The 26,379-nt window shown below is 43.4% G+C and overlaps 1 protein-coding gene across 2 annotated transcripts in view; it reads left to right on the top strand.

Annotated features, from left to right (window-relative positions):
- The first annotated feature begins 1,116 nt into the window (after nucleotides 1-1,116).
- Nucleotides 1,117-26,379, top strand: part of LOC121537980 (synaptotagmin-6-like) — a 92,446-nt gene continuing 67,183 nt past the window's right edge. Inside the window, exons 1-2 of one of the 2 annotated variants that reach the window (XM_045218300.1) lie at nucleotides 1,117-1,258; nucleotides 2,213-2,294. In XM_045218300.1, coding sequence (XP_045074235.1) covers nucleotides 1,223-1,258; nucleotides 2,213-2,294 — 118 coding nt within the window. In that variant the 5' untranslated portion in view covers nucleotides 1,117-1,222. Of the gene's footprint in view, nucleotides 1,259-2,055; nucleotides 2,295-26,379 lie in introns of those variants that run through there. The other variant, XM_045218299.1, reaches the window with a different exon arrangement.

The raw sequence follows: 26,379 nt of genomic DNA, 5'->3' as shown, positions 1-26,379 counted from the left end.
GAGGTGCAGACAGAAATAATTTGTTGTCCGCCTGAGCAAATACAATCCTCATTACCTGGTATCAACAAAGGACCAGAGGACCTGAGAGGGGATCCAACCAGGACCGGAGGAGACGAGGGGGCAAACACAGACCAAGATTAGCAGCCAATTATCTCAGCAACCATCTGAAGAAACTCCTCCACCATCAAAATGGACACGATTCCTCCTTCAACGCGGCCATCTCTGTCTCTGCTCAATTAAGTAAGGTAATCAATCGGGAATCTGGGCCGGGCTAGCCTCAATATAATTTTGTATGTAGGCTAGAGAGGCATTAAATACTTTTTCCTACATCTCATTCTTTATTAGGTTGATTAAATTAAGTTGAATAATGTTAAAGTCAGTAAGAATGTAATTAAGGCTCCGGGTCAGGGAAGTTAATGCAGAGTTTTGTGTGGAGACTAAGTCAAGTCAATTAAAACAAGTTTCTCCTGGCGTTTTTCCCAGTGCATGCAACAGTCCTGAAGGGACTGTAGAGTAATGTAAATTAATGAATTAATATAAAATGTATAAGGGTCCAACCCTTATCATAACAATGATCTGAAACTAAATCCAGTATTGTGTTCACTCAACAGTTGAACAAAATATTACCAAGCATCTTAATGTACATGTGCGCACACAGACACACTCACAAGGTCATCTAGATGCAGATACACACATGTGCAGCCAAGAACACTCAAAAGGCTATTAGGATGAAGCCACATGTAAAAATCACTCCGAAGTCGATACAGACCGTGATTAGGTCCGGTTGGATGATATGTCTCCCATACACAGTCAGTCCCTCCCTCCTCCCTCCTCGCTCTCCTCCTCCTTCTCCTAATCAGACTGTTGTAAACATTCAGCACGCTAAGCACAGGCAATCACGTTGTGGGGGAAGGAGAGGAGAGGAGAGGAGGAGGAGGGAGAGGAGGAAGAGGGAGAGGAGAGGAGGAGGAGAGAGAGGCGGAAGAGGGAGAGGAGAGGATGAGGAGGGAGAGGAGGAAGAGGGAGAGGAGAGGAGGAGGAGGGAGAGGAGGGAGAGGGAGAGGAGAGGAGGAGGCGGGAGAGCAGCACTGAGAGGTGCCAGACACAGGGGGTTTATCTTAGCCCAGGGAGGGAGTGATACCGGAAGGGAGTGATACCAGAGGGGAGACCCGGAGCTGAGGGATCAGCCGACCTGAGAAAAACAAGCAGCCCACTGGTCCAAATGAGAGGCTTTTCATTACTACACACACAGACAGAGGTAATGGCGTGGGAGGATGGGGGGAGAAGGAGGGAGAGAGGTGGGGGGAGACGGGAAAGAGGCTTTAATATCCATATTCAGTTATTGCCCAGTGAACGAATCTGTTGCGTTTTGTTTTTGGTGGGGGTTAGAATGGGGGAGAATAGGGGAAGCGCTGAGGGCACGGGCTCTGGTATCTATATTCAGTTGTTGTGGTGAACTCATCTGTTGCTTGGTGGTGGGGCTAGAACGGGGGAGGGGTGGGAGAGTGGGGGGAGAACAGGAGAGTAAGGGGGAGGGGTGGGAAGGTGGGGGGAGAACAGGAGAGTAAGGGGGAGGGGTGGGAGAGTGGGGGGAGAACAGTAGAGTAAGGGGGAGGGAAGGGGGGGGGCTCTAGTATCCATATTCAGTTGTTGTCAAGTGTTCTTAATTTTTGTTTGCCAGAGCTTCAGAATAAATGTGATGCAATAATTATTGTTACCTGGGGGCATAAGTGATTCATCAAGCCTACACACTCGTACACACACACTTAGCCACACACACACAGTCCCCAACCGTAAGCTACACGTGGACATGCACACAATACACACAAACTTAATACATATACACACAATACACACAAACCTGGCCCAGATCAGACACACTCACATTGAGACATGCACATACACGCTAACCTCCACACACTCAAACACACACACACTTGAGAGACAGTACAAGGCAGAACAACAAGAATCAGCCGTACGGACAGAGACCAGTCTCATTTATCTTCTGTCTATGCCGGGCGGCTGTGTGTCTGTTTGTGTGGGTGCTGTGCAGTTCATGCGTTACGTGGCATGAGTCTCCTTGGATGAGCACGTTGCTGAGACACAGCGCTGCGAGACAGAGGATGCAGCTGGGAGCATGAGTCCTGACGGAGAGGAGTATGACATGTTCTGTCAGAAAGCCGTGACCCTGATTGTTGACCTCTGCCTCCAGAACAAGCAGCTATTGGACCAGGACACCTGCCAGGACTTCCTGTTTCTGCTGTCCAACCAGAACTCGGACCACAAAGAACCAGGTAAGAACATTTAGATCATTTACACAGAATCTTGAGCATGTTCTATAACCGTGTCTATATTCCAGAATAGGCTCTGTGTTTTTGCACTGTGTGAGTTGGTGACTTGTAATTGGTTTTCCCCGCTGTCACTTCTTTTTGTTTCTCAAACAGTGAGCTCACATTTGTGACATTTGTGCTAAATTTGTCTTTCTTGCAGTAACAACTTTTATATACAGTACAATACATTAGGACTTAACCAGGGCCATGCACAGACCTTTCAGGGGTAAGGTGCTCAAAATGAAAAAAGAGCAACCCCGCTTAAAATAATAATAATAACAATAATTATAATTATAATAATTCATATTTTGAAAGTAATAACATACTAAATGCCTCTGTAGCAGAAACATTTATATATATTTTTTGCAAAGGCCTATTTATTTCTGCAACAACACAATCACTCATCATCACTAATTATAAGGAAGCTAGTTAGCTACAGTGCCTCCTAAAGACATGATTGACATCGGGGAAAAAAGGGTGGGCTATCAGCTGATCATTGATGTTGATGATTTATGTAAATCTGCTAGTTAGCTAGCTCGATTTATTTTACTGATTGTGATTTATCTCTCTGTCTTTCTGCAATGCATCAGCCAACCAGACCGAATATTGATGATAATGTGGGCTAAATCAAGTGTTATCAAGTGTTAATCAAATGTTATGCTGCTGTGGCAGTACTGTTGATATATTTCAACTGCATCTCTCAAGCCATGCATGCGCTTGCGCAATCTCCGTGCAGGGCAGACTGGAAAAAAGGAGCAACTGTGCAAGAGCGAGCTCCATACAGATCAGATCAACATGGTCATGTCTAGATGGGATACAGCTTTTGTCAAATTACAGGCGTAACCAACAGACATGGTGGGTGGTGGGGAACTTGACCAAGACTTGCGGGCAGTGGGTTCCGAACAGTGGTGGGGGGGCGCTGTGTTTTGTCAACTGCTATATCGTCAGCTAATACAGGACTACTAAAGGCCCAGTGCACCACTTTTGTGAAGAAAATAAAATATATATATTTTTTTTTATTCCGAGGCTATGGTGCTCTGCAAAGGTAGAGCCCTATCTGTGCATGTGATGGGACTATTGATGGATGCCACATGGTATTGTCACGAATTCAGCCGAGGCTGCCCCTCCTCCTTACTCAGGCAGGTTTCGGCGTTTGTCGTCACCGGCTTACTAGCCACTACCGCTCCATTTATCATCACTCCATTTGTCTTGTCTTGTCTTGTCAATCACACACACCTGGTACTCATTCCCTCATTAGTCTGTGTATAAGTGTTCCCTCTGCCCCCTTGTCCTTTGTGAGTGATTGTTCATTGTGAGAGTGAGTAGCTCTACCGAGCTGTGTATGTAGCCATGTCGTGCCATTCATCCTTGTATGTAGCCAAGGTGGATTTTTCCCTTGTGCTAGTTTCGTTTTGACGCCTGCTGCGCTTTATTCATGTACACTGAATAAACTCTGGATTTCTGTGTTTTACCTCCTGCGCCTGACTCCATCATTCACACCTCATCACAGGTATAATCAACAATTTTATATGTAGTTGCTATTTTCCAGAACTAATGTATTCTTTGGAAGAAAGAATTCACGCGCGCGCTTCCACATGCACATGCACTAGCACTCTGTATTACTTATTTTATTTTCCTTTTGTTTTCCTCACTGTCCATGGTTGCTGGGGTCAGGCTGGGCCTTGGACATATCTATAATGAGTTTTTGTGACCTCAGGGCAGAGCAACCATAGGTATAGCCTATAAACCAAACTCAGAGTGACTTTTTAGTTTGTCTGGGTGAGCAGAGCTCCTATAACACTAATAAAACAGCCTTTAGCTGAATGTCTGCTGATGCTGTCCTGATCACTCAACCTCACCATTAGCATTATAACAGATTGGAGAACACAACTCCCTGCAACTAAAACTGATAATATTGTTGTGTGGATTAATGAGAGGACTCATGAGAGTCTAAGAAGGCACACTTTACTTTAGTGAAGAATCTCAGTCAGTGCTATTAGCCTGGTATATTTACTGCACCAAAGTTAATGCAACATGAGAGGTACTCTAAATGGCCAAAAGTATGTGGGCAACCCTTCAAATTCAGCTATTTCAGCCACACCTGTTGCTGACATTTGTATAAAATCGAGCATACAGCCATGCAATCTCCATAGACAAACATTGGCAGTAGAGCTCAGTGACTTTCAACGTGGCACCGTCATAGAATTCCACCTTTCCAACAAGTCAGTTCGTCAAATTTCTGCCCTACTAGAGCTGCCTCGGTCAACTGTAAGTGCTGTTATTGTGAATTGGAAACTTCTAGGAGCAACAACGGCTTAGCCGCAAAGTGGCAGGCCACACAAGCTCACAGAACAGGACCGCCAAGTGCTGAAGCGCGTAGCACGTAAAAATCGTCTGTCCTCGGTTGCAACACTCACTACCTAGTTCCAAACTACTTCTGGAAGCAACGTCAGCACAAGAACGGTTCGTCGGGAGCTTCATGAAATGGGTTTCCATGACCGAGCAGCCACACACAAGCCTAAGATCACCATGCGTAAAGTTTGGTGGAGGAGGAATAATGGTCTGGGGCTGTTTTTCATGGTTCGGGCTAGGCCCCTTAGTTCCAGTGAAGGGAAATCTTAACGCTACAGCATACAATGACATTCTACACGATTCTGTGCTTCCAACTTTGTGGCAACAGTTTAGGGTAGGCCTTTCCCTGTTTCAACATGACAATGCCTCCGTGCACAAAGCGAGGTTCATACAGAAATGGTTTGTCGAGATCGGTGTGGAAGAACATGACTGGCCTGCACAGAGCCCAGACCTCAACCCCATCGAACACCTTCGTGATTGGAACGCCGGCTGCGAGCAAGGCCTAATCGCCCAACATCAGTACCCGACCTCACTAATGTGCTTGTGGCTGAATGGAAGCAAGTCCCCGCAGCAATGTTCCAACATCTAGTGGAAAGCCTTCACAGAATAGTGGAGATTGTTATAGCAGCAAAGGGGGGACCAACTCCATATTCATGCCCATGATTTTGGAATGAGATGTTCGACGAGCAGATGTCCGCATACTTTTGGCCATGTAATGTACTTTCAAAGTTCTCAAATGTCGCAGACAGTCCCACTGTGATTAATTATGGGAGGCATCCCTATTGTTAAATATATCCAATTGTTAAGTACACACCATGTCTATTTTTTCCATTGACATTTATTCAATGAAAAATGAAAAAGACTACTCATCCTACAGTATAGCTGTCTCTATAGTAATGGATATTGAAATGGCTGGGAAGAGTTCTGCTCATATACTGAACCAAATTATAAATGGAACATGTAAAGTGTTGGTCACATTTTTCATGAGCTGAAATAAAAGATCCCAGAAATGTTCCATACGCACAAAAAGCTTATTTCTCCCAAATGTTGTGCACAAATTTGTTTACGTCCATGTTAGTGAGCATTTCTCCTTTGCCAAGATAATCCATCCACCTGACAGGTGTGGCATATCAAGAAGCTGATTAAACAGCATGATCATTACACAGCACCTTGTGCTGGGGAAAATAAAAGGCCACTCTACAATGCCACAGATGCCGCAAGTTTTGAGGGGGTGTGCAATTGGCATGCTGACTGCAGGAATATCCACCAGAGCTATTGCCAGATAATTTTAAGTTAATTTCTCTAGCATAAGTCACCTCCAACGTAGTTTTTAAAGAATTTGGCAGTACATCCAACCGGCCTCACAACCGCAGACCACGTGTAACCACGCCAGCACAGGACCTCCACTTCCGGCTTCTTCACCTGTGGGATCGTCTGAGACCAGCCACCCGGACAGCTGATGAAACTGTGGGTTTGCACAACAGAAGAATTTCTGCACAAACTGTCAGAAACCGTCTCAGGGAAGCTCATCTCCGTGCTCGTCATCCTCACCAGGGTCTTGACCTGACTGCAGTTCGGCGTCGTAACCGACTGCTGTGGGCAAATGCTCACCTTCGATGGCCACTGGCATGCTGGAGAAGTGTGCTCTTCACAGATGAATCCCGGTTTCAGCTGTACCAGGCAGATGGCAGACAGCATGTATGGAGTCATGTGGGCGAGCGGTTTGCTGATGTCAACGTTGTGAAGAGTGTCCCATGGTGGCGGGGGGGTAATGTTATGGGCTGGCATAAACTGCGGTCAACGAACACAATTGCGTTTTATCGATGGCAATTTAAATGCACAGAGATACCGTGATGAGATCCTGAGGCCCATTGTCGTGCCATCCATCCGCCGCCATCACCTCATGTTTCAGCATGATAATGCACAGCCCCATGTCGCAAGGATCTGTACACAATTCCTGGAAGCTGAAAATGTCCCAGTTCTTATATGGCCTGCATATTCACCAGACTTGTCACCCATTGAGCATTTTTGGGATGCTCTGGATTGACGCGTACAACAGCGTGTTCCAGTTCCCGCCAATATCCAGCAACTTCACATTGCCATTGAAGAGGAGTGGGACAACATTCCACAGGCCACAATCAATAGCCTGATCAACTCTATGCAAAGGAGATGTGTTGTGCTGCATGAGGCAAATGGTGGTCACACCAGATACTGACTGGTTTTCCTTTTTTACCTGCCACCCTAAAAACACTTGCCCAGCACTGGGCATGAACTCATGATGCTCAGAGAGTGCTGCTCAGACCACTGCGCCGCCGCAGTTCACATGTATACTAGTGTACTAATTTTGTATTCATGTATTTGACCATTCATGTATCTCCTTTTGTATTGAAGGTGGTTATAAAATAGATTATATACATATAAACAGAATACGGTTTTTACATTTAGATGGTTTTGTAAATGCTTATAGACCAATACATCAGTGAAACATATAGCTACAGTATGTGACATGATTGAAGAGCCAGACAGAGAATTTGGACTGTAGGCAGGTACACAACAAATGTCATTCAGCGATGTTTCTGCTAGGATGGATCCCCATGTCAGAGGATACGCGTCACACCATTCCTGACAAAATTCTGTGTCACTCCGCATTATCCTCAGCGATGGAATCAAACATACTTCACCATGCCATGGGCATCCGGCACTAAGCTGTGGGGGCATTAAATGCCATTGCATGTTATCCACCCATCACTGTGAATCTCTTCTGCCACATGAAGGATAAACGCAAGGCGCTTGACTTTCTTATTGTTGGGACTTGGGAGAGATGTAGAGGGGAGATATGGACAGAACTTAGATCAGGCCACAGCCTGGCACCTGACACGTGACATGTACCCCCTGGATCCATCATTGTAGTGTAGGAACTCTTCACTGTTCCAATGTCTTGAAAAAGTTTGACAGTGACACGAGGATTGAAGGTATTCAATGAAAGGAAAATGCCAATGGGAAGTCTTAATTCAACTCATTATTGTTATTCGTCCATCTCAGGAAATGTATTTTACAATAACCTTACCTTTTTGCTGATGCCTTTGGAGAGATAGGAGCGGAAAAGTTTAGGCATTTTTCTGCTGCTTTTCATGTTGGTGAATGAAGTCATGTTCTCCTTTGTTATAAAGCTAGAGCACTACGGCTTTGGGAAGAAACAATACCGCAGTATCTCCAACTGTGAGACGGCAGAGGGAGGGGCATTTCTCATAGAGCACTATGCTGCTAGTTCAGGCTATAATGTAATGTTTGTCATTCCTCGCTTATTCAAATGCTGTAAGGATAAAACTAGATGATTAGAAATATAGGTAAGTTCCATCCAGAACAGGGAACTTAGTCCCCTATTTGCAGGCCAGGAACGGATGACGCATTGCAGGTGAAATCCAAAATAACAGGACAAGAACATCAAATTAACTAGGCTGTAGAGATTACTGTAGAACCCAGACAAACCTCCCTTTAATAATTAATATTCACACACTCACACTGACTGTGTTTTACAGACACAGCATTTCACAGTGAGTACACAAACATTTCCAAAATAACATTGGAAAGCAGTCCATTTCACTGTGAGACAACATAGTGATTGATGCCTATGTCTCATTATTATGACATGAACGCTGTGGTGGTAGCACATCCGGCTGTGTGCATTTGGATTAACAAATACAGTCTGATCGGTGACAGCACATAACAGGTTTGAAAACTGACTGATTTCGGGACTTCTGAGTGGCGTAGCGGTCTAAGGCACTGCATCGCAGTGCTTGAGGAGTCACTACGGTTCGATCCCAGGCTGTGACACAACTGGCCGTAACCGGCAGTCCTATAGGGCAGTGCACAATTGACTCAGCGTCATTAGGGGAGGGTATGGCCGGGGGGCTTTACTTGGCTGATCGTGCTCTTGTGGCAGGCCAGTTGTTGGTTGAATGGTGTTTTCTCGGACATATTGGTGCTTCTGGGTTAAGCGGACGGGGGTTAAGAAGTGCGGTTTGGCAGGTCATGTTTCAGAGGACGTGTGACTTGACCTTTGCCTCTTCTGAGCCCGTTGGGGAGTTGCAGTGATGAGACAACATCGTAATTGGATATCCCAAAAATTGGGGAGAAAAAAAAGAAGACTGACTTAATTTTGTATCTATTCTGAACAATAATATAAACGCAACATGCAACAATTTCAAAGATTTTACTGAATTTGTCACGCCCTGACCTTAGATATCCCTTTTATTCTCTATTTGGTTAGGTCAGGGTGTGATTTGGGCGGGTATGGTTCCCAATCAGAGGCAGCTGTCTATCGTTGTCTCTGATTGGGGATCATACTTAGGCAGCCTTTTTCCCACCTTAGTTTGTGGGATCTTGTTTTGGTATGGTTGCTTTGTAGCCTGCAGAACTTTACGTTCGTGTGTATTTTGTTGTTTTGTCTGTGTTTCATTTAATAAATTAATATGTTCGCCTACCACGCTGCACCTTGGTCCGAGCCTTCAATCAACGAACGTGACAGAAGATCCCACCACAAACGGACCAAGCAGCGTGGCCGGGAGGAGCAGACGTCTTGTACATGGGAGGATCAACGGCAACTCCGAAGTTCACGACCACGACAGAAGCCCGAGAGGCAGCGGCAAAAAAATATTTTTGGGGGGGCACACAGGGTGGTTGGCGGAGCCAGGTTTCAGACCAGAGCCAACTCCCCGCACTCGCTTTGGGGAGCGTGTGACCGTTCAGGCACCATGTTATGCGGTGATGCGCACTGTGTCTCCAGTGCGTCTTCATGGCCCAGTGCGTCCGGTGCCAGCGCCCCGCACTTGCGAAGCCTTCGGTGATGATCCATGGCACAAAGCCTCCAGTGATGATCCATGGCACGAAGCCTCCGGTGATGATCCATGGCATGAAGCCTCCGGTGACGATCCATGGCATGAAGCCTCCGGTGACGATCCATGGCACGAAGCCTCCGGTGATGATCCATGGCACGAAGCCTCCGGTGATGATCCATGGCACAAAGCCTTCAGTGATGGTCCATGGTCCGAAGCCTCATGCGACGGTCTGCAGTCCAGAGCCTCCAGCGACGGTCTGCAGTCCAGAGTCTCCAGCAACGGTCGGCAGTTCAGAGCCTCCGGCGTTGATCCACGGTCCGGTTCCTCCGGCGACGATCCATGGTCCGGAGCTTCCGGCGACAATCCTCCGCACCACAGTCGCCACCGAGGCTAGATGCCCACCCGGAGCCTACCCTAATGAGTCAGGTTTTGCGGCCGGAGTCCGCACCTTTGGGGGGGGGGGGTACTGTAACACCCTGACCTTAGATATCCATTTGATTCTCTATTTGGTTAGGTCAGGGTGTGATTTGGGTGGGCATTATAGTTTTTCTATTTCTTTGTTGGACGGGTATGGTTCCCAATAAGAGGCAGCTGTCTATCGTTGTCTCTGATTGGGGATCATACTTAGGCAGCTTTTTTCCCACCTTAGTTTGTGGGATCTTGTTTTTGTATGGTTGCTTTGTAGCCTGCAGAACTTTACGTTTGTGTGTATTTTGTTGTTTTGTCTGTGTTTCATTTAATCAATGAATATGTTTGCCTACCACGCTGCACCTTGGTCCGAGCCTTCAATCAACGAACGTGACAGAATTACAGTTCATATAAGAAAATCAGTCAATTGAAATAAATACATTTGATCCTAATCTATGGATTCCACATGACTGGGAATACAGATATGCATATGTTGGTCACAGATACCGTGGATCAGAAAACTAGTCAGTATCTGGTATGACCACCATTTGCCTCATACATCTCCTTCGCATAGAGTTGATCAGGCTGTTGATTGTGGCCTGTGGAATGTTGTCCCACTCCTCTTCAATGGCTGTGCCAAGTTGCTATGTTGGCGGGAACTGGAACACACTGTCGTACACGTCAATCCAGAGCATCCCAAAAATTCTCAATGGGTGACATGTCTGGTGAGTATGCAGGCCATGGAAGAACTGGGACATTTTCAGCTTCCAGGAATTGTGTACAGATCCTTGCGACATGGGGCCGTGCATTATCATGCTGAAACATGAGGTGATGGCGGCGGATGAATGGCACGATAATTGCCATTCAAATTGCCATCAATAAAATGCAATTGTGTTCGTTGTACATAGCTTATGCCTGCCCATACCATAACCCCACCGCCACCATGGGGTGCTTTGTTCACAACGTTGACATCATCAAACCACTTGCCCACATGACGCCATACACGTGGTCTCGGGTTGTGAGGCTGGTTGGAGATACTGCTAAATTCTCTAAAACCCTCAAACTCAACTCTGGACCTTGAAGCCAGTTCCACTGCATGTTTTCATTGTTCCCCTCTAATCAGGGACCGATTTAGACCTCGGACACAAGGTGTGCGCAATCAATTATTAGGTAGAACAGAAAACCAGCAGGCTCCGGACCTCATAGGGTAAGAGTTGAGTACCCCTGCTCGTTGGAGGCGGCTTATGGTAGAGAAATTAACATGAACTTCTTTGGCAACAGCTCTGGTGTACATTCCTGCAGTCAGCATGCCAATTGCACCGTCCCTCAACACTTGAGACATCTGTGGCATTGTGTTGTGTGACAAAACTGCACATTTTAGAGTGGCCTTTTATTGTCCCCAGCACAAGGTGCACCTGTGTAATGAACATGCTGTTTAATCAGCTTCTTGATATGCCACACCTGTCAGGTGGATGGATTATCTTGGCAAAGGAGAAATGCTCACTAACAGGGATGTAAACAAATTTGTGCACAAACTTTGAGAGAAATTGATTTTTGTGCGTATGGAAAATCTCTGGGATCTTTTATTTCAGCTCATGAAACATGGGACCAAGACTTTACATGTTGCGTTTATATTTTTGTTCAGTGTAAATTCAAGTTTATTTGAGAGGGAATTAAGAGGAAATCATCGAAATTCTAGTTCTTTGAGAGTACTGTACACTCTTAGAAAAAAGGGTTCCAAAATAGTTATTTGGCTGTCCCCATGGGAAAACCATTTTTTGGTTCAAGGTAGAACAATTTTTGGTTCCACGTAGAAACCTTTTGGGTTCCATGTAGAACCCTCTGTAGAAAGGGTTCTACATGGAACCAAAAAGGGTTTTTCAAAGGGATCTCCTATGGGGACAGCCAAATAACTCTTTAAGGTTCTAGATAGCACCTTTTTTTCTAACAGTGTAAGCACACTACCGAAAGCATTCTAACCCATCTAGGTCTACCTCTAATCGCTGCCTTAGACCCAACGGCACGCAGAGGACTAAGGTTATCCTCCCTGAGAGTGGGTGATAAAGTCATAGGTTACATTCAAACGGATCTCCTCTCTCAGTCAGCCCAGTCGGGTGAAGAGGTGGATGAAATAATAGCCAACCATGTGGATCACATTTTTCATTACAATGCGCTGAAGACAAAAGGATCAGCCCAGAATACCAATCACTGTTCTGAGAATATGAGCAGCATTCCAATTGGAACACTTTTGCTTCTTCTATTGTGCTATTTTCTTCTGTTCATCTTTTAACCATTAACTTTTTGAAGATCACTAGCTTTTGGGACATCCCAGATGGCGTTGCTTGTTTGGGTGTTATCTCCCTCTCAGTAGAACCGTACAGGGCTATTTCCCACCATGTACGGTGCTGCTCTGTGCAGTATCATCAATGTAAATCCACTACCCTGCATGAATAATCCACCACCCTGCATGAACCAGAGGCACAGTTGGTTTTCTCCCTCAATAGACTGACCAGGTGTATCCAGATGAAAGCTATGATCCTTTATTGATGTCATGTGTTAAATCCACTTCAATTAGTGTAGATGAAGGGGAGGAGACAGGTTAAAGAAGGGTTTTTAAGCCTTGAGACAGTTGAGACATGGATTGTGTATGTGTGCCATTCAGAGGGTGAATGGGCAAGACAAAATATTTAATGCCTTTGAACGGGGTATGGTAGTAGGTGCCAGGCGCACCGGTATGTGTCAAGAACTGAAACGCTGCTGGGTTTTTCACGCTCAACAGTTTCCCGTGTGTATCAAGAATGGTCCACCACCCAAAGGACATCCAGCCAACATGACACAACTGTGGGAAGCATTGGAGTCAACATGGGCCAGCATCCCTGTGGAACGTTTTCGACACCTTGTAGAGTCCACGTCCGACGAATTAAGGCTGTTCTGAGGGCAAAAAGGGGGTGCAACTCAACATTAGGAAGGTGTTCCTAATGTTTGGTATACTCAGTGTATGTTGCTGCTGTGGCAGCCATGCCAGCCAGCTTGCTGGGAAAGACCTCCGCTAGGGTATTGGGAAGCCGCGTTGGTTTATGGATTGTAGAATTAAGGCCCGGGGGTGCCCAGAGGTGAGTGCCCTACATGACAGTACATCTCAACTCAGAAAGACATGCAGCAAACCATAGGCAGAACATAGTATTCCTGTCCCGTTGCAGATATAGCTATAGAATGCACATTGAAACATATGGACATTTTGTGAAGCCCTAGAACTGGATCACAGCATATAGAGCATGCTTGTATCTCAGCCACAACATATAATAATTACATGGCCTGTATTTAATTACGTGCATGCTTGTATCTCAGCCACAACATAGAATAATTACATGGCCTGTATGGAATTACATGCATGCCTGCATCCGGTGGCGACCCGTCATTCAATATAACAACATTTTTTATTGAGTTAATAAAGCTCATCCAAGAAGGCTCAAGGTCATTGGCCACAGATAAAATGACCTCAAATCACATTATATCTACCTTAGCTTTGATTGGACTGATCATGTCAACATCATACTTTCAAAATGCATTCCAGGTGACTACCTCATGAAGCTGGTTGAGAGAATGCCAAGAGTGTGCAAAGCTGTCATCAAGGCAAAGGGTGGCTATTTGAAGAATCTCAAATATAAAATATATTTTGATTTGTTTAACACTTTTTTGGTTACTACATGATTCCATAGGTATTATTTCATAGTTTTGATGTCTTCACTATTATTCTACAATGTAGAATATAGTAATAATAAAGAAAAACCCTTGAATGAGTAGGTGTGTCCAAACTTTTGACTGGTACTGTAGCAGTCATCATCATGAATCAAGTCAACAATCTACTGGCAAATCCTTTTCAGTCCTTGTCATATGAAGAGAAATTATGAAGAGAAATTATAGATAAAACGTATCGGTGCTCATCGGCCATTGGACATAAACATTACAGAAGTTGGAAATCGCAAATTCAACAATGAGTGGTTTGTAAGGAATCAGTGGCGAACTGCAAGCGTTGCAAAGCAATCACTAGCCTGCTATTCAGTGGAGTGAGTGTGTGGTCCAAGTCTGGGTTTAAGGGTCTCTTTTCCAAGCTTAAAAGGATAAACATTCAACATTGGCCATGCTGTCAATCCAGCATGACTTCTGCCGTGTTCAAATCAACTGGAAACTCGGAACTGGGAAATCTCAGACTTCAGTGAGTTCAAGACAACTGGGAACTCTGAAAAAAATGAGCTCCTGCTGGAAAGATACGTTTTGAACGGTCATCCAACTCGGAATTCCAAGTCGGGACCTCGGGCCTCTTTCTAGAGCTCCGACCTGAAGATCACTGATGTCATGATTCAACCTTGTTTTTTTCAGAGTTCCCAGTTGTCTTGAAAGCACCATAAATCCAGAGAATGCCAGACTTTGATGACAAAGTTTGATGACAGAATTTGCCCACAAACGACCTCCACGCCACCTTCCTGTTCAAGTGAGCACAACAAGGTGAGTCAAAACATTTATTGTATGCTGCTGCATAAATGATGTAATATGCCAGGGAAATATGTATACTGTAGCTAAGAAAGTAATACTAATTGTATGTTGTGTAGTAAGCTGTTAGTAGCCCATGTGCCTCACCCGAATAATTTGGTCCCTTTTCCCCTCATAACTTGGCCTACTGTTCTGACTTAGTGGTGCCTGTAGCCTGTTTTAGAGAAATGTCATCATTGAATATTGTAAGAGCTTTCATTGTCTGCTTATATGCCCCCTTATTTATCCTACGGTTCTGACTTGGTGTACAGGGAGAATACTGTAAGAATGGCCCATGTTCTGAATTTTGTCGCTGTACATTTCAAAAGTGCTGAACAAATAGTTATATTGACTACGTCCATCCTAGCTCGCTCATTTATGTCTTCATCGAAATTACGGATTGCCTCTTATCTGTTCGGCGTCCCCTTTGCCATAGTTTGTACATCTCAATTGTCAGCAGAAACCACATTTGTTTAAGCAAGTCAGCCATATCATCTATGTTTTTGAGGCAGAATGAACTGTTTCGCTGCCAGACAAGGCTCCGCTGATAGCCAGGTGTAGCAGTGGTAAGGTGTTGGGACTGCTGTTGGGACTCTGCTGTTGGGATAGCTTTATGTAGGCCCTAACAGTTTGTGGGCACCGTTTGTCATTGTTATATTGCAATGAATGTATTGTTTAGTGTTGTGTTGTGTTTTGTGGTGTAGTGGCTTTGCTGGCATGCATTCCCCCAATTTTTCTTGAGTTTGCCCCACCAAGGTTTACATGCTAAAATCGCCACTGCCTGTATCTCTACTAGAAGAGTTGCATCATGCCCTCATTTTCCTCATTTACCACTCACATCAGTGCTTTGAACCCAACTAATTTACCCAGAGATGTAGATTAGACAACTCCCACACAGACTACGCCACCGAGAGAGGTTGGCATTGTTGATTAAGCTCCATGCAGACAGAGTTTGCATCTCAAAAGACACCCTATTCCCTTTATAGTGCACTACTTTTGACCAGGGCCCATGAGGTATAGGGTGCAATTTGGAACATATACAATTGTTCTGTTCTGTTACCCCATTATCAGGACTGCTCTATGCAGCCTGTCATGCTGAAAACGCCAGCTAACCCTCTGGGGGTAAAACTACTGCAATGCTCACTGAGTTGATGATGTAGAAACACTTACTACCAGACATGGGCCCCCACACACTTCATCAACCACATTGATGTGAGACATTAGAAACGCTTGATTTCATCTTAAAATGCTCATGTATCCAATCGACCTGGATTTGATCCTGGAGTATGCAACATTTTGGTGAGACGTGAGTAAGATGCTATAGCCAAATCTAGCCCCATTTATTCATATTTTAGTGAGATTTGAGTACGATGCTATAGCCAAACCTAGCCGCTTCTTCTTACCTTGGTTTGTTAACAGTAAGGTGGTAGGGTGTTATGTCTGTGGGCACAGGGAAGTGAGAGAGATGTTGATATTTACATGCACTACGTTAGAGCCCTGAGGGTAGTAGCATGACAGGGTAATGAAGAGGAGGTTAACATTGTCAACACCTTATTCACTAATTGGATGATTGTATTGCATAATTAGTTACAAAATACCACAGCTTTTTCAGGGGCAAGCCAAGGGTATACTGTATTACATGTTTCTGGATGGTCTGAGTGTTGTCTATTGTTTAAGCTATGCTGCAGATCCCGTTATGTGTTATCATCGCATAGGCCTACTACAGTATATAATACTGTTATCTAACATTACTATGTGTAACTGAACAGCAGATTAAGCTTACTTTCATTATTTTATTCATTCATGTATGATAAATAGTTATAAATTCAATGCCATTTATATATACGTATATTACTCTTACTCAAAATATACCATATTCATGCCCAATACTTTCTGTTGCATTAACAGAAACTGGGTTTCTCAGTGCACTTTGTATATCTGGCACCGTTGGTCCTTTATCGGTACAGACTTTATTATTCAAATTTCCTGGAATATGTCTTGGTTCCTATTCTTTGTTTTCGCTTACAGTCCAATTAACTGTCCCCTGAGGAAATGTTCCCAAAAAGAGGGACGATGGAGGGGACGAGAGCGAGTGGAAACTGAATAACAACCTCATGAAATACTACTGGAAGGCCTCTGAAGTCAGTATGTGTGCTTTTGTGTGTGTGTGTGTGTTTGTGTGTGGGTGTGCGTGTGCGCGCCTGTTTGTGCGTGTGCATGTATGCGTGTGTGCCTGTGCGTGCAAAGAAGCATGTTTATGTCTATGAGTCAGCGAGAGGATTTGGAGGGGATGGTGTTACATTAAAGCTATTGACAAAATTACATTTCTGTCTCACTTGCACTAAGACAAAGGGTAGGGGCAACTTGTTTGTTGTGACATTTCATTTCTTGAGTGTATTAGAGCTCTGTGCCAACCGGCTAGAGCCTGAAGTGATGTTACCCAAACTGACAGGAATTGATGGAATGACCTTCCAGCTTGTCCAACTGCTGAAAACCTCTCCATGGGACACTGAGAAACACAGGGAAAGAGACAGTCGTGCCACTATGATGTGTTTTCACTTATGTTCTACCTACAAAACAACACAGAGGTTGATAAGCATTCTGAAGGAAGGGTACTTTGGGAAATGTTCTCTCTAACCCACAGAACACAGATTTGTATAACAAATGTGTGGTTGAAGGTCTGTAAAGTATCATCACATGTCATCGTAGCCTTTTTTGTTTATCAACTTGATGGAGAAATACATTTGCAATGCATAAAGTAAAGAAAGGTATTGGCTACATGCGTCCGGATCATGGATCGTCATTTTTGTGTTGATCCTGGATTGTCATTTAGTTGTGTTGATCCTGGATCGTCATTTAATTGTGTTGATCCTGGATCATCATTTAGTGGTGTTGATCCTGGATCATCATTTACGTAAATGCTGAAATGCTGAAAATGCTATACCCTGCTCATTGGCTAAGCTGTTTTTGGTAATTTTGTTTGGAAATCTGAGAGGTCAAAACATAACAAAAATCACAGTATTGAACTTTACATGATCATTATCCCCCAAAATTGTCAAGCGAATTTACGAGCAGTCAATAATGACCTGCGGTCAGTTTAAGAAATTCCTTCATGTTAATATATCACAGATGGTAATTCAGCTTCAGGCAGATTATTGTCTTTTAGCAGACACTCTTATCCAGAGCGACTTACAGTAGTGGGTAACACTTTACTTGACACCCAGTGTGACACGATCATAACCATGTCGTAATATTTACATTTTAGTCATTTAGCAGACACTCTTATCCAGAGCAACTTACAGTTAGTGAGTGCATACATTTTCATACTGGCCCCCCCGTGGGAATCGAACCCACAACCCTGGCGTTGCAAACGCCATGCTCAACGCCATGCTCTACCAACTGAGCTACATGGGACCTAAAAAAAAAAAGCTAAAAGGGTGTCATATTTGTGCAATTTGGACCAACACTGGCTTCTTAATGTCCACTTCTTAGAGTGAAACAATACATTATTTTTCAGATTTCACAGTCAGTGCCAAAAATGATATTAAGCCTTTACTAACAGGAGAATGCATTAAACCACTTTCAAAATAAATCACTTACCACATGATGAATTCAAAAGGATGAAAATTACAGAAGTATATAGCAAAGAGCTTGAACCTTCAGCAGCTTATTAGCAAACATTAAAGTGAAATGTGGGAAATTTCAGAACTCTTCAGAATCACTTGGAATCCTCCTTTGGAGCTATACAGTCTGTGACAAAACAACAATTAATATGTCATAACAGCTGACATAACTTATCATAATCTGTCATAATATGGACATGACCCATATATTTACACCTGTTGTGACATTGTGTTATGTTATGGCTGGTTATGACACCTACATACTGTAAGAGTGTCAACACCCACATTTATTCAAGGTCGTTTTTTTCCCTGCCAAGAAGTTTCTTTTCGTTTGAAATTGTGTTTCTTAAATCCTTTGTTGTTGTTTAAATGAATTCTTTACAGTCATGTTTTTTTCACCGTATTTTAAATAACTCTGTCATGAAGCATTATGACCATCCTGTGTCACTTTACCAGGACTAAGAATATAAACTTTATGACAATGACAATAAGCATTATGACCATCCTGTGTCACTTTACTTGGACTAAGAAAATATACTTTATGACACTGACAAGAGGCATTATTTTACATTTTAGTCATTTAGCAGACGCTCTTGTCCAGAGCGACTTACAGTTAGTGAGTGCATACATTTTTCATACTAGCCCCCCGTGGGAAACGAACCCACAACCCTGGTGTTGCAAGCGCAATGCTCTACCAACTGAGCTACAGGAGGCCTATTATGACCATCATAATCATATAAGCCACGTACATGCCCTTATATCAGTCATTACTCAAAAAGAGCGTGTCATGTCCTGCTCCTGAAATCTGCTCCTGCATTCATCCCAGTCATCAGCAACAGAGCATTGGGGTAGGTGCATGTTTGACATTAATTTGTGAGCAATTACAATTATAATTTAATATGGTCAATAAAAAAATATATACAGTACCAGTCAAAAGTTTGGACACACCTACTCATTCAAGGGTTTGTCTTCATTTTTACTATTTTCTACATTGTAGAATAATAGTGAAGACATCAAAACTATGAAATAAGACATATGGAATCATGTAGTAACCAAAAAAGTGTTAAATGAATCAAAATATATTTTAGATTTTAGATTCTTCAAAATAGCCACCTTAATGACAGCTTTGCACACTCTTGGCATTCTCTCAACCAGCTTCATGAGAAATGCTTTTCCAACCGTCTTGAAGGAGTCCCCACATATGCTGAGCACCTGTTGGCTGCTTTTCCTTCACTCTGCGGTCCAACTCATCCCAAACCATCTCAATTGGGTTGAGGTCGGGTTATTGTGGCGGCCAGATCATCTGATGCAGCACTCCATCACTCTCCTTGGTCAAATAGCCCTTACACAGCCTGGAGGTGTGTTTTGGGTCAATGTCCTGTTGAAAAACAAATGATAGTCCCACTAAGCGCAAACCAGATGGGATGGCATATCACTGCAGAATGCTGTGGTAGCCATGCTGGTTAAGTGTGCCTTGAATTCTAAATAAATCACAGACAGTGTCACCAGCAAAGCACCTGCACACTATCACACCTCCTCCTCCATGCTTCACGGTGGGAACCACACATGCAGAGATCATCCATTCACCTACTCTGCGTCTCACAAAGACACAGTGGTTGGAACCAAAAATCTCCAATTTGGACTCATCAGACCAAAGGACAGATTTCCACCTGTCTAATGTCCATTGCTCGTGTTTCTTGGCCCAAGCAAGTCTCTTCTTATTATTGGTGTCCTTTAGTAGTGGTTTCTTTGCAGCAATTCGACCATGAAGGCCTGATTCACGCAGTCTCCTCTGAACAGTTGATGTTGAGATGTGTCTGTTACTTGAACTCTGTGAAGCATTTATTTGGGCTGCAATCTGAGGCTGGTAACTCTAATGAATAACTCTTCCATTCCTGTGGCGGTCCTCATGAGAGCCAGTTCCATCATAGCGCTTTATGGTTTTTGCGATTGCACTTGACACGTAGGCTATGGTGTAATGGAATGTTTTGCCTTGTGTGGTAAGTTTTGTGGATTTTGACATCCTTGTGTAGGTGTCATAACCAGCCATAAAATAACACAATATATGTCACCACAGGTCTACATATATGTGTCATGACAGGTTGTGTCAGCTGTTATGAGACTGGGTGTGAAGTAATGCTCAGTGCGTACATTTCCATACTTCCCCCCAGTGGGAATTGAACCCACAGCCCTGGCATTGCAAGCACCATGCTCAACCAACTGAGCCACACAGGGTAATCTGCAATGAGGTGTGTAATTAAGAAAATCTTAAGGGCGGTGCATCTATGACATGCCAGAGGTGATACACTCCATAATTTGCACGTCTTAGCTCAGGCACATCTACATTTATGGAAAAGTAATGATTCTCTCAAACCCTTCAGATTATGACAAAGACATTAGAAGAGGATGAGGATAGTACGTATCTTTGCTCAACCAAATAATTTAACAGTTCAACATTTGGTTCTCAGAATGTTTCTAGTACTAGGATGTTCCTGTAACATAGATTTCAGTGTCTTTTCGTATCGTCCGAATATAGCCCTCTTGGTAGAGAAGATGAGTAGGGTTACTGTCAGGGACCACAGCATTGCTGTAGTCACAATCTACAGCAGGGTTCCCCAACTGGCGGACCGCGGGACAAATTTGGACTGCGATTGGTTTTTTATAATTTATTTTTTAAACATTTTTTTGTTGTTGTTGGAAATAAAAAACACCAGGAAATCACCTTCAAGTGATTTTAATTTGGGAAATCTGTTCCCAAGTATTCCCACGCATAATAGAGAGATGTAAGCAAGGTTTGAAATGATTATATTTTGGGGTCAAATGTTATATCTGTTTGGGTTTCTTGCAGTCAATTTGCAGTCTAGAAATGATTTGTAATTATGTTCTGGTCCCCAGACCATCCGCTCAAGAAAAAATCAGCCCGCGGCTGAGTTGATGATCCCTGATCTACATTGTCCACTTCATTGGTTTTGTAGGACTCCCTAGTGATTCATATCACAGATTACCTTCACCTGTGAGTAACATTGAATTCATTGCAAAGTTGCACTATAATACAGGCTGGTGTGGCACATCGCAGGGCCATTACTGCTTTCCCACATGAAAAAATACTATGGTATAAATACTATAGTATTCACTGTAGTGATTTTGCAGAATAAAGTAAGCAAAAATACTGTAGTGAATACTGCAGTATTTGTAGTATACTGTAGTATTTACAGTTAACTATAGTATAAATATTGTAGTAAAAGAAAACTGTAGTATATACTATATTAATTAATGTAGTGTTTTTGCGGATTGTAGAATACTGTAGTATTTACTGTAGTGTTTTTGCGGACTGTAGTATAGTGTAGTATTTACTGTAGTTTATTGTAGTATTTACTGTAATGTCTTTGAGGACATTAATGTAATATTTACTATAGTGTTTTCGTTTTATTATCTTTGACATAGAAGTGCAGGCTCGAGAAATACTAAAAGAGCACATTTTCCATAACCTGTAGCTAGGTAGGGCTGGGGTCTGAACAGATGGTTCAGAGCTTCTGCTCATTTCTATAACCTGTAGGTAACACAATATATGGTTTATACTTGGTATGTAGGTTTCTCACTTCTGGGTGGCACAAAGGGTAGTGTTTTTGCAGACTGTAGTGTTTTTGCGGATACTATTGTAATATTTACTATAGTATTCTACAGTATAATACACCATTCTATGTGCTACACATGATCGAGGGATACTGCAGTGTGTTGTATATTATTCTACAGTATCCCACAGTTTACAACAGTAAGTACTGTAGTATTCTATAGTAAATTGTAGTATTTTTTTCATGTGGGTTTACCCAATACATTTAGAATGAATAGACCCCCCTGGAAACTATTTTGTTTGTCTATTGTCGATCGGTTTGTTTCTGAAATTCACAGTTTGTTCCAAATGCTGTTTAGAGATAAACATTGTAGAGATGTTGTACACTATATATACAAAGGTATGTGGACACCCCGTCAAATTGGTGGATTCGGCTATTTCAGCCACACCCGTTGCTGACAGGTGTATAAAATCGAGCACACAGCCATGCAAACTCCATAGCCAAACATTGGCAGTAGAATGGCCTTACAGAAGAGCTCAGTGACTTTCAATGTGGCACAGTCATAGGATGCAACCTTTCCAACAAGTCAGTTAGTCAAATTTCTGCCCTGCTAGAGCTGCCCCGGTCAACTGTAAGTGCTGTTATTGTGAAGTGGAAACGTCTAGGAGCAACAACGGCTCAGCCGCGAAGTGGCAGGTCACACAAGCTCACAGAACGGGACCGCCGAGTGCTGAAGCGCATTGCGCGTATAAATCTTCTGTCCTCGGTTGCAACACTCACTACCGAGTTCCAAACGGCCTCTGTATGTAACGTCAGCACAAGAACTGTTCATCGGGAGCTTCATAAAATGGGTTACCATGGCCGAGCAGCCGCACACAAGCCTAAGATCACCATGGCCAATGCCAAGCGTCGGCTGGAGTGGTGTAAAGCTCGCCGCCATTGGACTCCGGAGCAGTGGAAAGGCAATCTCTGGATTGATGAATCACGCTTCACCATCTGGCAGTCCGACGGATGAATCTGGGTTTGGCGGATGCCAGGAGAATGCTACCTGCCCCAATGCACAGTACCAACTGTAAAGTTTGGTGGAGGAGGAATAATGGTCTGGGGCTGTTTTTCATGGTTCGGGCTAGGCCCCTTAGTTCCAGTGAAGGGAAATCTTAACGCTACAGAATACAATGACATTCTAGAAGATTCTTTGCTTCCAACTTTGTGGCAACAGTTTGGGGAAGGCCCTTTCCTGTTTCAGCATGACAATGCCCCCGTGCACAAAGCGAGGTCCACACAGAAATGGTTTGTTGAGATCAGTGTGGATTAACTTGACTGGCCTGAACAGGACCCTGACCTCAATGCCATCAAACACATTTGGGATTAATTGGAACGCCGACTGCGAGCCAGGCCTAATCGCCCAACATCAGTACCGACCTCACTAATGCTCTTGTGGCTGAATGGAAGCAAGTCCCCGCAGCAATGTTCCAACATCTAGTGGAAAGCCTTCCCAGAAGAGTGGAGGCTGTAATAGCAGCAAAGGGGGGACCAACTCCATGTTAATGCCCATGATTTTTGACTGAGATGTTCGACAAACAGGTGTCCACATACTTTTGGTAATGTAGTGTAGCTCTAAATCCCCTTAAAGTAAAGGACTGTAGACCCCTATCCTCTATTTTGTATGAACATCCTCTTATCATTCTTTCTCTAATCTCTGCGGCACCTCAGCCCTCTCCAGTCCGTTTCCTACTTGGGTCTGTCCTCTACCTTCTTCTCACTTTTCCCAAGTTAACACACTGGTCCGGCTTGGGCTTTGTCAATGGATTGGAAGGATTTTGAGGGGGGCTATATTAAATCTCCCGGAAGGCGTCTTTGAATAACTGAGTGGATTTCAATTTAGATTCGTATTCTCAGAGACCTCCCATCAGTTCCCTGAAGGACACATCTCAAATGAGCAGAGCTTTCTCTTTGATCCTCTGTTCTTAAGATTCCCACGCTGGAGTTTCAGGTATAGAGCGATCCGCGAGCCTGTTATGCTTAAAATGACAGAGGGCTGTTAATGTATGGTTCATTCGAAAAATGAATGGTGTGGAGCTATATCCCTAGTGAGGCCTGACGCTGAGATGTGCCTTTAGTTCTACTAGGTCGAGCTCCCTCCCTCCACTGGTAGGCTCCATGCTTCCTCCATGTTCAATGACAGGTACAATGTTGAATCTCTACAAAGGCTCAATAAAAGAGGCAATTAAATGCATGCACAGGTGCAGATCATGAATCAAGCAGCACACCACTAGCACATGGCACACCCCCTCTGCAAGGCAGGGATACGTTACATCTATAACTATCCCTATGAGTCATTTCAAGTTGATAGGAAGTACAATAGAATAATGAATTATACCTGCTACTAAGTGAGACATTGTTAATAGGATTGTCTTCTGGCTTGTCATCAAGCTTTGTATTCAGCCACAGAGTGAATTTTGTCTACCTACCCAGCAAACCGGGAATATTCCCAGGACATTAGCTAAGATTCACATTAAAAGGAAACTTCACCGCTGCTCTTTCACTGTATATGTCCATTCATGTTATTATCATATGATATGTGTAATAAAAATCGAGAATTTCCTCACTACACGCAAATATGAGAGTTTCTGCATCTCACTGGTAGAAACGGGCCATCTACATTTCCTGATTGTAAGCAAACCACAATATCCAGGGTGGTCCTCTGTAGCTCAGCTGGTAGAGCACGGCGCTTGTAACGCCAAGGTAGTGGGTTCGATCCCCGGGACCCCTACACAAAAAAATTTATGCACGCATGACTGTAAGTCGCTTTGGTTAAAAGCGTCTGCTAAATGGCATATTATTATCCAGAATTCATAGCGATAGCCAGCTGCTATCTGGCCATGTGATTTGTAATTTTGCAAGCTAACTTTAGCTACGTTAGGTTACGTTAGCTACAACCTACCGGACCGTATCTAACCGTTAACTAGCTAACTAACTACCGCAGAGGCTAATGTGACTGGCCTATGTGTTGTCCGATCCCTTCAATATCTGCAGTGGCATCAACATTAAGCTCAGCACCAGGAACTAGTGTAAGTCACCTTTGCTAAATCTTTCCATGACTCCATGATGAGCAAATAAATATACTGGAGCTAGGCATAAACATGGTCCGTGTTTTGTTGTCATAGTTGGTGTGTTTATAAGTAGCCTACAACTTCTATTGTAGTTACAGTATCTGTATTATGGAGGCGTAGTTGATTGTTTATGCAAAGCTTGAAGTCTAAATTGGAGAAAAGCAGAGTTATTAGTAAGGAGGAGATGGTGTGCGTGACTGACTGGTGCGTATTGGGGGTTGGTATTGTGTGTGTGAAAGTTAGTCAGCATGATCTATTGACACAAGGGGGATGGGTGTGTATAGTACCTTGTTTGAGTGTGTATTGATGGGGACAAAGTAGTACAATGTTGGCTAATCACTGACTAGTGTATGTCCTACAGACTCATCCTGCTGCTGATGTCCTTGACACCAGCTTTAGTAGTACAGATCCTGTAGACCCATTGGATGAAAGTCTTCAGCTGAGAACAAGCTCAACATCATCTGACTCAGAAGAGGAAAAGACTGCACGGCGCTGGCAAGAGCCAAAGTGTATAGTCTATGTCCAAGGTCATGGAGCTCATGAAGTTCTGCCAGACCAGCTGCCATTGCCCAACACAAGACGAGGTTGACATCAGCTTTAGTAGTTCAGATACTGTAGACTTATTCAGGACCCTGCCTGGAACATTCAGCCAACATAACATCCATATTCAGTTAGACTGATGTTGTAGTATAATATAGAATGCCTAGTATGCTCACAGCTGCATTGTGGTATAGATATCGCTAGCTCTTGTACATATGATTTTAATAGAGTTTCATATATATTTTTTACAAGTGTACTGACAAGTGACTAAATGATTGCAGCTAAGCAGGTAGCTTAGTGGGTAAGAGCGTTGTGCCAGTAACCGAAAGGTCGCTGGTTCTAATCCCCGAGCCGACTAGGTGAATAATCTGTCGATGTGCCCTTAAGCAAGGCACTTAACCCTAATTGCTCATGTAAGTCGCTCTGGATAAGAGCGTCTGCTAAATGACAAAAAACAAAACAAAACTTCTGGATCAGTTGTGATATTCATGTAATGTATTTGGAAGTAACTAGCTACACTATTACTGCTAAAACAAATGATAAAGGGAGTTGGTGTATCATTTAAACTTTCATTTGTTGGAAACTCCAAAATGCAAATTTTATTCAAATTGATCAGTCTGTTGCCAAGCCTCTGTGAAATTGTCATAACATCAAATATCCTGTAGGGGAAGATTTTGTAAACAGAACAGCATCAAAACCTTTTGACTCGATCCTCCCCTTGTCACGTGATGTACACGTCAGCACCTCTCTTTCTCTCTCTCTCGTCCCATCGTTCCTATTTCCTCTCATATGACAAAAGAGCATAGAAACAGACAAGAATTTAGAGTTTATACACTCACTGAGTTATTTCCAGCATTCAATATTCCTCCACTCACATTCGCTCTAAGAATTAACTCAGGAATAAATAGCTCAATAACATTTTTATTTATTTTAATCCGTCATTTTATTTTATTTAATTATTTTTATTTTTAATCCGTCAACATCTCTCTCTCATTTATCAATTCAATAGGTCTCAAGAAAACAGTTTCATCTTCAAACAGACAACGTAACAACTAGAATACACCATTAGACTC

The sequence above is a fragment of the Coregonus clupeaformis genome, unplaced genomic scaffold (assembly GCF_020615455.1).
Source record: "Coregonus clupeaformis isolate EN_2021a unplaced genomic scaffold, ASM2061545v1 scaf1491, whole genome shotgun sequence".
Classification (NCBI taxonomy): domain Eukaryota; kingdom Metazoa; phylum Chordata; class Actinopteri; order Salmoniformes; family Salmonidae; genus Coregonus; species Coregonus clupeaformis.
This window is presented reverse-complemented; position numbering and strand designations above follow the sequence as displayed.